The sequence below is a fragment of the Physeter macrocephalus genome, chromosome 6 (assembly GCF_002837175.3).
Source record: "Physeter macrocephalus isolate SW-GA chromosome 6, ASM283717v5, whole genome shotgun sequence".
NCBI lineage: Eukaryota > Metazoa > Chordata > Mammalia > Artiodactyla > Physeteridae > Physeter > Physeter macrocephalus.
Window position 1 is genome coordinate 32,967,066 of NC_041219.1, and position 10,950 is coordinate 32,978,015.

General features: G+C 34.4%; 1 protein-coding gene across 6 annotated transcripts in view; it reads right to left on the reverse strand.

Annotated features, from left to right (window-relative positions):
- ANKS1B (ankyrin repeat and sterile alpha motif domain containing 1B) overlaps positions 1 to 10,950 on the reverse strand; it is a 1,202,038-nt gene that overhangs the window by 963,741 nt on the left and 227,347 nt on the right. For all 6 annotated transcript variants that reach the window (XM_024127226.1, XM_024127225.1, XM_024127224.1 and 3 more), the window contains exons 6-8: positions 9,332 to 9,433; positions 5,098 to 5,211; positions 3,787 to 3,953 (exon numbers count right to left, since the gene is read on the reverse strand). In XM_024127226.1, coding sequence (XP_023982994.1) covers positions 3,787 to 3,953; positions 5,098 to 5,211; positions 9,332 to 9,433 — 383 coding nt within the window. The remainder of the gene's footprint in view (positions 1 to 3,786; positions 3,954 to 5,097; positions 5,212 to 9,331; positions 9,434 to 10,950) is intronic.

Here is a 10,950-nt window from a genome sequence, read left to right on the forward strand (position 1 = left end):
TAGAGAATGGACTTGAGGACATGGGGAGGGGGAAGGGTAGGCTGCGACGAAGTGAGAGAGTGGCATGGACATATATACATTATCAAATGTAAAATAGATAGCTAGTGGGAAGCAGCCGCATAGCACAGGGAGACCAGCTCGGTGCTTTGTGACCACCTAGAGGGGTGGGATAGGGAGGGTGGGATGGAGACACAAGAGAGAGGGGATATGGGGATATATGTATACGTATAGCTGATTAACTTTGTTATATAGCAGAAACTAACACGACAATGTAAAGCAATTATACTCCAATAAAGATGCTAAGAAAAAAAAAAAAAAAGAACAATGCTCAGAGTCAGCCAAAACAATTCTGATTTAGTTGGTCTGCCATGATACCTGAGGGTGTCAGTATTTTCTGAAGCCTTCCCAGATAAGCCTAATGTATGACCATTGCTGAGAGTCACTGTTTGAGTCCCTCCCCAGAACATCTGACATACAGTTACCACTTTTATCTTCTAAAAATGTCACCTTCATGAAAGAACTCCCATACTCAAAAGTTATTCTCCTCAGCATAAATATTAAACTTCGGACTGGCTTCCCAAATCTATTTATTTGTCCCTGTTCTCTAAATAAATAGTTGAGTGGTAAGGGGTATGGCTCCAAGCCCCAGACTGCCTTTGTTCAGATCCTGGCCCTGGTACTTACCGTGTAAACTTGGGAAAGTCATACAAGTTCTCTGTGCCTCCGTTTTCTTATCTGTAAAATGGGAGGAATAATACTACCTATAGCATAGGGTTAGTGTGAGGATTAAATCAGTTAATATAAATAAAGTGTTCCGTCAGTGTTAAATATTATCGTTACTTATCCAGTTTTACTCCCCACTACTTTTCTAAACAAATTCTTATGGTAAATCATCCTCATGTTAAATGCTAGGCCTCACCTCTGTGCTTTTGCACATCCTATTTCTGCAGGCTAGAATCCTCTCCCATTCATTCATTCATTCATTCCAATACAAGTGCAAAGAATGTGTCCCCTTCCTCCAGATCCCAGTTTAATTTCTCCCTACCTCCATGAAGACTTCAATGAATACCTATAAATCACTAACCTCTCCCTTTAAAAAAACATTCCTTTGGCCACAGGGTAGTTTATTATAAGAAATGCAGCTGGGAAGTAATGACATTGGCTCTGAGTTTGAATCCTAGATCTGCCAATTGCCAGCTGAGTCATTTCCCAAATCTGTAACTCCATTGTTAGGATTACTGTGTGGATTAGGTGGCGTAAGTCATATAAAGCACTAGAACAGCAAATAGCAAGCACCTAATAAATGTCAGCTCTTATAATATATATTTGTTGTTTATATGTTAGTCTTGTCTGCACACTGCGATTGAAGACTTCTTGGGGTAGAAATTTTGAACTCCCTGAAGTCAGAAACCACATCTCATTATTGCTATTATAAATTCTATAGCTCACAACGTGGTAATGACCATCTATATCAGGTGATCTGTAAGTACTCAATTAAAGTTTTTGCATAATTTGAGAGTATAATTCATTTTAAAAACTTGGAAAAACACTTTTGATAAATGGAAACAGATATTCAACAAAACAAGAATGACCCAAATAAAACACAGGCTGTAGAGAAGGTTCTAAGAAATTGCATTACTTTTTAAACATTCAATAACAAGTTTCTATTGGATTCAACTTCCGAAAGGCCACTTCCAATAAAGCCTTTTATGTGTCTAAAATCCTTTAGATTTTTCTCATTTCCAAAAAAATAAATACCAAAATTCTCACCCTGACATTCAAATCATCCATAGCCTGACCTTGACCTATCTTCTAATCTTATCGCCCATTGTCCGCCTTTATAAACTTTATTATTCCAGATAAATAGAACTGCTTGCTCTTACTCATATGTACCCTCTGCTTTTCTTCCTCATGTAACCTTTAATATTTTGTATGACAATATTTTCAAAGAACTCAATATAAAGTTTGTCACAGGAACAAACAGTGATTGCTTGTGTGGAAGTACAACCTTGAATTTTGAACTTAACTTCAACTTATGAGCATTCATTTCTCCCTTACTACTATCACAATAACAGTCTTTGACTTACAAAACAAATTGGCCATCGTTTCCCCAAATTATTTCACCCTCTCAATGCCAAAAGCCCCTGCCATCACCACCCAAAAGCTATAAGTTTGAATTACGCTCTCCAAGCAGATCATGTAGAGCCCAAAGTGCACAAGATACCAATTGAATAAAAGAAAAAAAATTAGATCTTCTATTTTACACTTATTCTTTATCCTCTTCACTTGAATTTCTCTTATAGTATATGCCCCATAATTTATAGCATATATTCTTAGAATAAGTGTGTGTATATATGTGTACATATATATATAAAATTATAAATATATTTGGGATGTTTGCTCAAAATTTGTTTACTACTGGTACCTACAACACGAAACGTTTAGAAACCACTGGTCTAGAAAATTAGGGCTTTCAAAAAATCTGTGGGTTAAGAAGTAGAGGGCCCGAAGGAGCCACTTAGTGGACTGAACACCATGTATTGTTTATGTAGGATAAATACATTTTAATTTCTAACCAACTTTCAAGGAAATGTTGAAATGTAACTGGTTTGTAATTGGGGTTAGCATAGACCTGTTTTAGATTTATTTAAAACAAGGAGTTTTGTCCTAACATTAAAATTACTACAGTAAATATTTCATCAATATAAAAATTTCATTTGGTAAAACCTACAAGTATTTACTTCAGTATATATACAATTAATCATAATTATTCAAAAGAGCTTTTATTGGAGCCAATAATGTGATGTTTTCAAAAGACAGGGCGGCAAAGGATAAAAGAAAAAACAGGCCTAGAAGGTAAGACTGGCCATGGACCTAGACAAGCAAATACTACCCTGGGAAACTGTCACTGCTCACATTAAGTGACTAAATGAAGTAAATGTTCTCATAACAGTCACTATATGTAGCAATTTTTTTTTTAGCTTTCATAAATAAAATGACATAACACAATCCACTCTATTATGAGCTTTTGAAGAAAGTGTAATATTTCTATAACAAACTAAGTTCTAAAAGTGAGAAAAGGTTTCATATCATAATAATGCATTTCCTTTAATACCAATGCATCCTATAAATCCCTCCTCTATAGGATAAAAGGCAGGTACACAAATCTTGACTTTAATCTGATTGATTCTCTATAGTTTTTCTTGCTATTGTGTTAACATAAAACTCCAAATAAGCAAGAATCTCTAACACATGATTTAAATTCTGAACTTATACGTTGCATGCAAATCCATTTGGATTTGCAGAAGATTATAGAAATAGGCAGGTCAAACTTTCCACAACGTCTCTCACCTATTATGACTTATGGAGTGGCTGGGGAAGTATATACGCATGGCTCAGCTTTGTCTTTCTTCTTCAAGATAGGGTTAGACTCAGATCATAGAGAAAACAGGGAAAAAATACAAAAGGAAGGTTTTCTTTTTTCTTTGGAAACCAATATCATTATGCCCAATAAAACTAAAAGAACATAAAGAAACTATGAATTCATGTGTTAAGAGGGTCTAACAGTGAGATCATCACAATCCATAAGCAATTTATCAAAGCATTTCTTCCCTACACATGCAGTGAGAATGAAACACCAATGAATATCAGGGCAAGAGCAACAGGAAGCTTGACATTTGACACTGGCTAAATCTGAAGATAGGATAACACATAAATCCTATGCCTCTCAGGTACACAACAAACTGGCAAAGACAGACGCATTGTCTTCTTTCCCCCCTTACTTACTACACTCTGGCTTCCATTTTTCCCAAGTTCTTCCTCTGAAATCTTGCTCAAATTATCTAAGTAGTGGTCTGATATTGTGTGGCACAAATCTTCAAAAGAATAATCCTTTTCTTGACAGAGCTTTATTTCATCCAAGAGTTTCGATAATTCTCCAGTCACAGTTTCACCTGTAAGAAGACAGTAAATTTTTCAAAAGTTTCAAGAAAGAATACTGCTAAAACTTGATGTTAAACCACAAAAATATAACTAGTAAGGTGCTAGAACTCAAAATATGGCAAACAAGATTGTCAGAAAATTTATTTTGCTGAAAGCAAGGTACTAAATCATAATTAGTACAATAATGTTAAAAGACAAAGAGAAATTCCAGTTTTGCCTATTTTTATTCTTTCCCAAAATGGAAATATGTTAAACCACAAAAATATAACTAGTTAGTAAGGTGCTAGAACTCAAAATATGGCAAACAAGAGTGTCAGAAAATTTATTTTGCTGAAAGCAAGGTACTAAATCATAATTAGTACAATAATGTTAAAAGACAAAGAGAAATTCCAGTTTTGCCTATTTTTATTCTTTCCCAAAATGGAAATAAGTATTGAAGGTTTACATATATGTAGTACATAAAAGCATCTGGAATTATAATTCCTAAGGCTTCATTTACTATAGCATTTAATCTTCAATAGTCTTTTATGGGCATTATACTTCACTGACAGAATTCATTCAACAATTCATTAACAAATTTGAAATGGTGCTGGGAGCCTACTTCCTAGGTTCAATAAAAAGAAATAGAACGTATTTAAACAAATAATTATGTAAGTAATTAATAAATTATGATATAAAGGGACAACAGAAGGAACAGATATATAATCTGCATCAACTGTCAACATGACTATTTTGTAGGCTGCATGCAAATATTCATTTTTTCTAATTATTCTCAGAAAGGAACTTCATCCCAATAATTCATTCTGAAAAAAAACCTAGCAGTTACAATCCAGATATAAATATTTTTATTCTACATTAAAAACATACCTTAGGAAAAAAAAGTCAACTGTGAAATACCCACTCCATGTAAACTTCATGACAGCAGGGATTGCTATATCCTTTGATCACCACTGTATCTCAGGACCAAGAATAGTTCCTGACAAATAGCAGGAGCTCAATAAATGTTGACCGAATAAATGGATAAAATATAGAGTATAACTTATTAGACCTGACATTTTCACAAGTATGAGCCTTTTTGTACATATAGGACAAACATAACAGTTTAGTACATAACAGACTAGTATCATTTCAAGGGTTTTACAATTAGCTACTCACTTTTGGTCTTCTGGGAAGGAGACTCAACAGGAGATGAAATATGTGTTTCTTGTGTTGTATCTTCCTGTATGTGTGCTTCAAGGACTGTTGATCTTCCCACGCCTTCTAAATATTCTGTGTATATAAGTTTTTGAAATTATATACTTGAATTCATTTATTTTAAAAACTTTAACTTTGTTTTACTTTTGATGGTCATTTTTTCATTTATTTCTTTATATCCTAAGTTTTTAAAGAACTTCAAAAAACCAAACAAACTGAAAGAACTTCATGATGAGCTATTAATTTAAAGCTTTTAAATTAAAACAGAAAAGATATTTTAGAAGAGATTCACAAATACTTTTTCTGAAAACTAAATTTTTGTCACAACCTTTCCTTAACATCCTCAGTTTCCATAAATATATCCTACCTGAAGGTTTAAAACTCTCTGAATGATGCTTTGAATAGACTTCATCCCTAAACAGGAATATCAAATTCAGATGGATATAATGATCAGTCAGGTAACATACATGAATGAAGTGGGATAAGTTTAATTTATGATGGTGTTGTAATCTTGTAAGATAAGCACAATTGCGTATTGAACTTTAGTTCAACAAAGAAATAATGTTCTTTCCCATTCTTTTTTTTATTGACATTTATTTTATTTTTTTTATTTTATTTCATTTCATTTTATTTGGCTGTGCCGCACGGCATGCAGGCTCCTAGTTCTGTGACCAGGGATCAAACCCAGGCCCTGGCAGTGAGAGTGCAGAGTCCCAACAACTGGACCACCAGGGAATTCCCGATTATTGACATTTTACCGTTTTTTTGTTTGTTTGTTTGTCCCACACTCATCCTATCTCTCATTTTTCCAATTCTGATGAGAATATAATAATAATAAAACTTAAATATTGCTTACTATGCACCCAGCAGTGTTCTAAGTATTTAATATAAATTAACTCATTTAATCTTCACAAAACTATGACACAGGCACTAGTACTATCTCAGTTTCAAAGGTGACAACTAAAGGGGAAGGATTATTAACTTGGCCATGTTCATTCAGCTAATAAGGGGCAAAGCCAGATAGATACAAGAAGCATCTCACTTTTCTCTTAATCATAAGAAAACAGCATCTGAATGCAGGGATAAATGTCGATTAACATTCAACCTCAATGTAACAAAAAAAAAATGGAAAGCCTGCAGAGCCTAGTTAACCAGAAAGCAGATGCCCCCATCTAAAGTTCGGCAATGAAGTAAAACGAAAGCCTGCATTTTTTTGAGAAACCAAAACTCTGGGGAGTTAGCTGAAATCCTAGATTTTTAAATGCTGAAAGCTAATTCAATTTTTACAGAAACACAGTGTGAGCCAAAAGTATGTGATCTAACTACCCACCACAAAGCATTCAGCCCACAGTGGATGGTTTACAGCCTCTGGCTAAGGGGTTAAATCAATACTTGCGCTTCTTTATTCAGAAGGAACCCCTTCTTCTTGAAATTCACTTAAGAAACTTTGTGCTATCATGCCAACCACTTTTGTTTTCATACTATCCAAATAGTTTCTATCTAAGAGCAATTCTACTAGGCAAATTCTAATAGGAAAAGAAAGTAACTTATGGGACTCTATCCTGAAAATTTCTGACCCAGGCAGTAATTTTATTTACTATAAATTTTCTTTACTACAATAACAAACTTTTTCATAAGACTTAAAATGTACCAGTGATTTGGGACTTCCTTGGCGGAGCAGTGGTTAAGAACCTGCCAGCCAATGCAGGGGACACAGGTTCGAGCCCTGGTCCGGGAAGATCTCACATGCTGCGGAGCAACTAACATGTGCCTCAACTACTGAGCCTGCACTCTAGAGCCCGCGAGCCACAACTACTGAGCCCACGAGCCGCAACTACTGAAGCCTGAGTACCTAGAGTCCATGCTCCGCAACAAGAGAAGCCACCGCAATTAGAAGCCCGTGCACCACAACGAAAAGTAGCCCCTGCTCCCTGCAACTAGAGAAACCCCACACACAGCAATGAAAACCCAATGCAGCCATAAATTAATTAATTAATTAAAAATAAATAAAATAAAATGTACCAGTGATCTGAAAACCAGGAATGCAGAGAATATGTGTTCACATTCTAAAATTTGACAATAATTTTAAAAATTCAAAGATGTCACAAATATTCCATCACAAATTGGCATACCTAATGAATCCTGACCATTTAAGAGAACAGAGAGTTACTCCTATATAATAACATTTTCATCTGAGTTGAACCAATGCAATATGTTAAAAATGTCTGTAATTAAGTCATGCCCCCTTTTTAGTGGATGACTCACATGCTGCGGAGCAACTAACATGTGCCTCAACTACTGAGCCTGCACTCTAGAGCCCGCGAGCCACAACTACTGAGCCCACGAGCCGCAACTACTGAAGCCTGAGTACCTAGAGTCCATGCTCCGCAACAAGAGAAGCCACCGCAATTAGAAGCCCGTGCACCACAACGAAAAGTAGCCCCTGCTCCCTGCAACTAGAGAAACCCCACACACAGCAATGAAAACCCAATGCAGCCATAAATTAATTAATTAATTAAAAATAAATAAAATAAAATGTACCAGTGATCTGAAAACCAGGAATGCAGAGAATATGTGTTCACATTCTAAAATTTGACAATAATTTTAAAAATTCAAAGATGTCACAAATATTCCATCACAAATTGGCATACCTAATGAATCCTGACCATTTAAGAGAACAGAGAGTTACTCCTATATAATAACATTTTCATCTGAGTTGAACCAATGCAATATGTTAAAAATGTCTGTAATTAAGTCATGCCCCCTTTTTAGTGGATGACATTTATTTTGCTTCTCCCAAAAGACATAGTATGCACAAGTCTCAGTTTTTTTAAAGTTCAGTTAGAGGCAAAAATCCAATATGAAATACAAAGTGCCTAGAAGGGAAAGACTTTTTAAAATACTGTATATCACTCTTTTATTTTTCAGTTTTCATTTAACTTGACTTTAATTTGAATTAATATGACGATCCATACTTGTATTCGCCTCTGATTTATCTCTATATGCGCTTGGCTTGCAATTAACTTCTTTATTGACAAGAAAATTGTAGGGGTTTGAACTTCCCTGAGAGGTTTCGGAAGTAAAGAAAGAAAAGAACATAATGACCTCCTGTAGTGCATCTATTCTTTTCCCCCTCTGTGGGCTTTGTTGACTCCTGTATCTATTATGCATGTCTCCTGCTCAACATGGTTTTAATTCACCTATCTCCGTGCAGGACAAAGCTGATCTTCAGCTTCTCAAATGATATCCGGTGTCACCCATCCCACCTCCCTCTATTACATTCACAGCCAATCTGTAACAACTGTAGGGGATAATCCCCACTGAACAGTGCAGGAGCTAAGTGGAAAGGAAAGAACAAACAACTGGATTTTTAAGGGAACATGCTACATATCAGGCCTAATCACCAAGCAGAAACGGAAAGCACTTAAATCTAAATTTTTCAGAAAAGTTTTAGATCAAATGGGGAAGTATGTAATCCTGCAAATGAAAAAGTAGTACCTAGATGGCTGTCAAACCTTCAATAGACCTAGTAATTGCAACTAACTACAAATGTACTTAAAATGACCTTTATCAAAACCAAAGGCTGGCAGGACTGAATTATCTTGTACTACTGGATTTGGTAGGAAATAATCTGTATTCTTTCAACTAAGTACAATTTTGTTGTTGTTAACCCAGCATTTACATACCAGTTCTACCACTTAGAATAGGATATATAAGTTTGAGCAAGTCACTTAGCCTCTTGGAGCTTCAGTTTCCCTCAGGTGCAAAAAGAAGAATAACGATATCTGACTTATCTACCTCACAGTTAATAGAAAACAGACAAAATAATAGAAAATCCCTGAAAACTCTTAAAGCATTATTCAAGTGTAAGATAATACCTCAGCATCATCACTTTACAGTCCTCATACCTTCAAGTTCATAACTACATATTTATTACATGTGTTTAATTTAAAACGCTTTTTAATATCACATAAGTAAAACAAAATTTTAGCTTTTTAAAAATTACTGAGCAGTTGAAAAACCGAAATAAAACATTAAAAGGTAGTAATTATTATTGAGTTTAAAAGTCTACCAGGAAAAAAAGCAAATAATAAGTTCATGCAAAAGTAAATGTTAAAACCCAAGAGAAAACTAGGACAGTTTTAATTTAATCTTAACTGTAACGCAAACTCATCCATCATTCAATACTCTTTACCTTGTAAGAGACTTGCAATCTGGAGAGATTTCTGAGATGGATGTTCTTTCAGAATGTCTAAGACAGTTCTACCTAAGCTATCTTTTATGTTGGCATCAATTCCTGAAAGAAAAAGAAAAACCCACTAGATGTACAAAAGTGGGGTATCATTAGAAGATACAGTCAATACATAACTTCTCTAATTTCAAAAGTATACAGACCAAGCACTTAAGGTGATTTTTTAAAATTAAGACAGACACACACACACAGACACACACACACGATTTTAGTAAGAAAGAAGGTGGGAGACCACTGATGCCAAAGATTAGGAACATTCTTGATAATGAATTAACTATTAAAGGGTACCGATCCATTCATTAATATTGTTTTCTCAGATTATAGCTAATTGAGGTTATAGCTAGTTAACTAAATGGTAGACTATCAAGCTGAAAAATATTACTGATTTAGAATTTAAATTCCTAAAGTATAATGGTCATATGATTTATATATTCTATATAATATGGTAAAAATAAAAATAATGTACCATGTAAGTAGTATAAGAACAGTCTTAGAATACTTTAGTATTCACAAAAGTTGAAAAAGCAGGATTATCTTGAATTATTGTCCAAATACAAAGTCAAATATTTAATATTTATTTATGCAAGATTATATTCAATGTCAGCAACACTCATCAAATACCTGGTGAGCAAACTTCTTAAAGTTTGTAACTGAAATACCTTTGGAATTATTTTAATTCTGAAATGTTTATTGTAAAGAGTTTTTATTGTAGAGAGTTTAATGTAGCAAACAGCAAAAAGTTTATAAACTTCCCAAATATCTAAGCACAGACAAAGCCAGGTTTCAGGATCTAGCCTCAACAGTTAGTTCATTATAATAAAATTATTAAGTATTTGCTTAAATTTGTATGGAAATGTGTTACCAGCACGTATTTAATTGGTTGCCTCATTTATTATATCGTTGTGTTACATATACATGAAATTTTAACTTCATGTAAGAACAATCACAATGCAATAGTCTGCCAATACTTTTCATTTAACATTTTTACTGAGGAAAATAAACACACTAAATATAGTTTAAAACACAAAAGACTCACGTCAATTGTTTACAAGCATAAATTTGTATCCATGCCTTATTTTTTTGAATTTTATTTTATTTATTTTTGTATACAGCAGGTTCTTATTAGTTATCCATTTTATACATATTAATGTATATATGTCAATCCCAATCTCCCAATTCATCACACCACCACCACACTCACCCCCCCACCGCTTCCCCTCCTTAGTGTCCATACGTTTGTTCTCTATATCTGTGTCTCTATTTCTGCCCTGCAAACTGGTTTATCTGTACCATTTTTCTAGGTTCCACATATATGCGTTAGTATACGATATTTGTTTTTCTCCTTCTGACTTACTTCACTCTGCATGACAGTCTCTAGATTCATCCACGTCTCTACAAATGACCCAATTTTGTTCCTTTTTAAGGCTGAGTAATATTCCATTGTATATATATGTACCACATCTTCTTTATCCATTCGTCTGTCAATGGGCATTTAGGTTGCTTCCATGACCTGGCTATTGTAAATAGTGCAGCAATGAACATTGGGGTGCATGTGTCTTTTT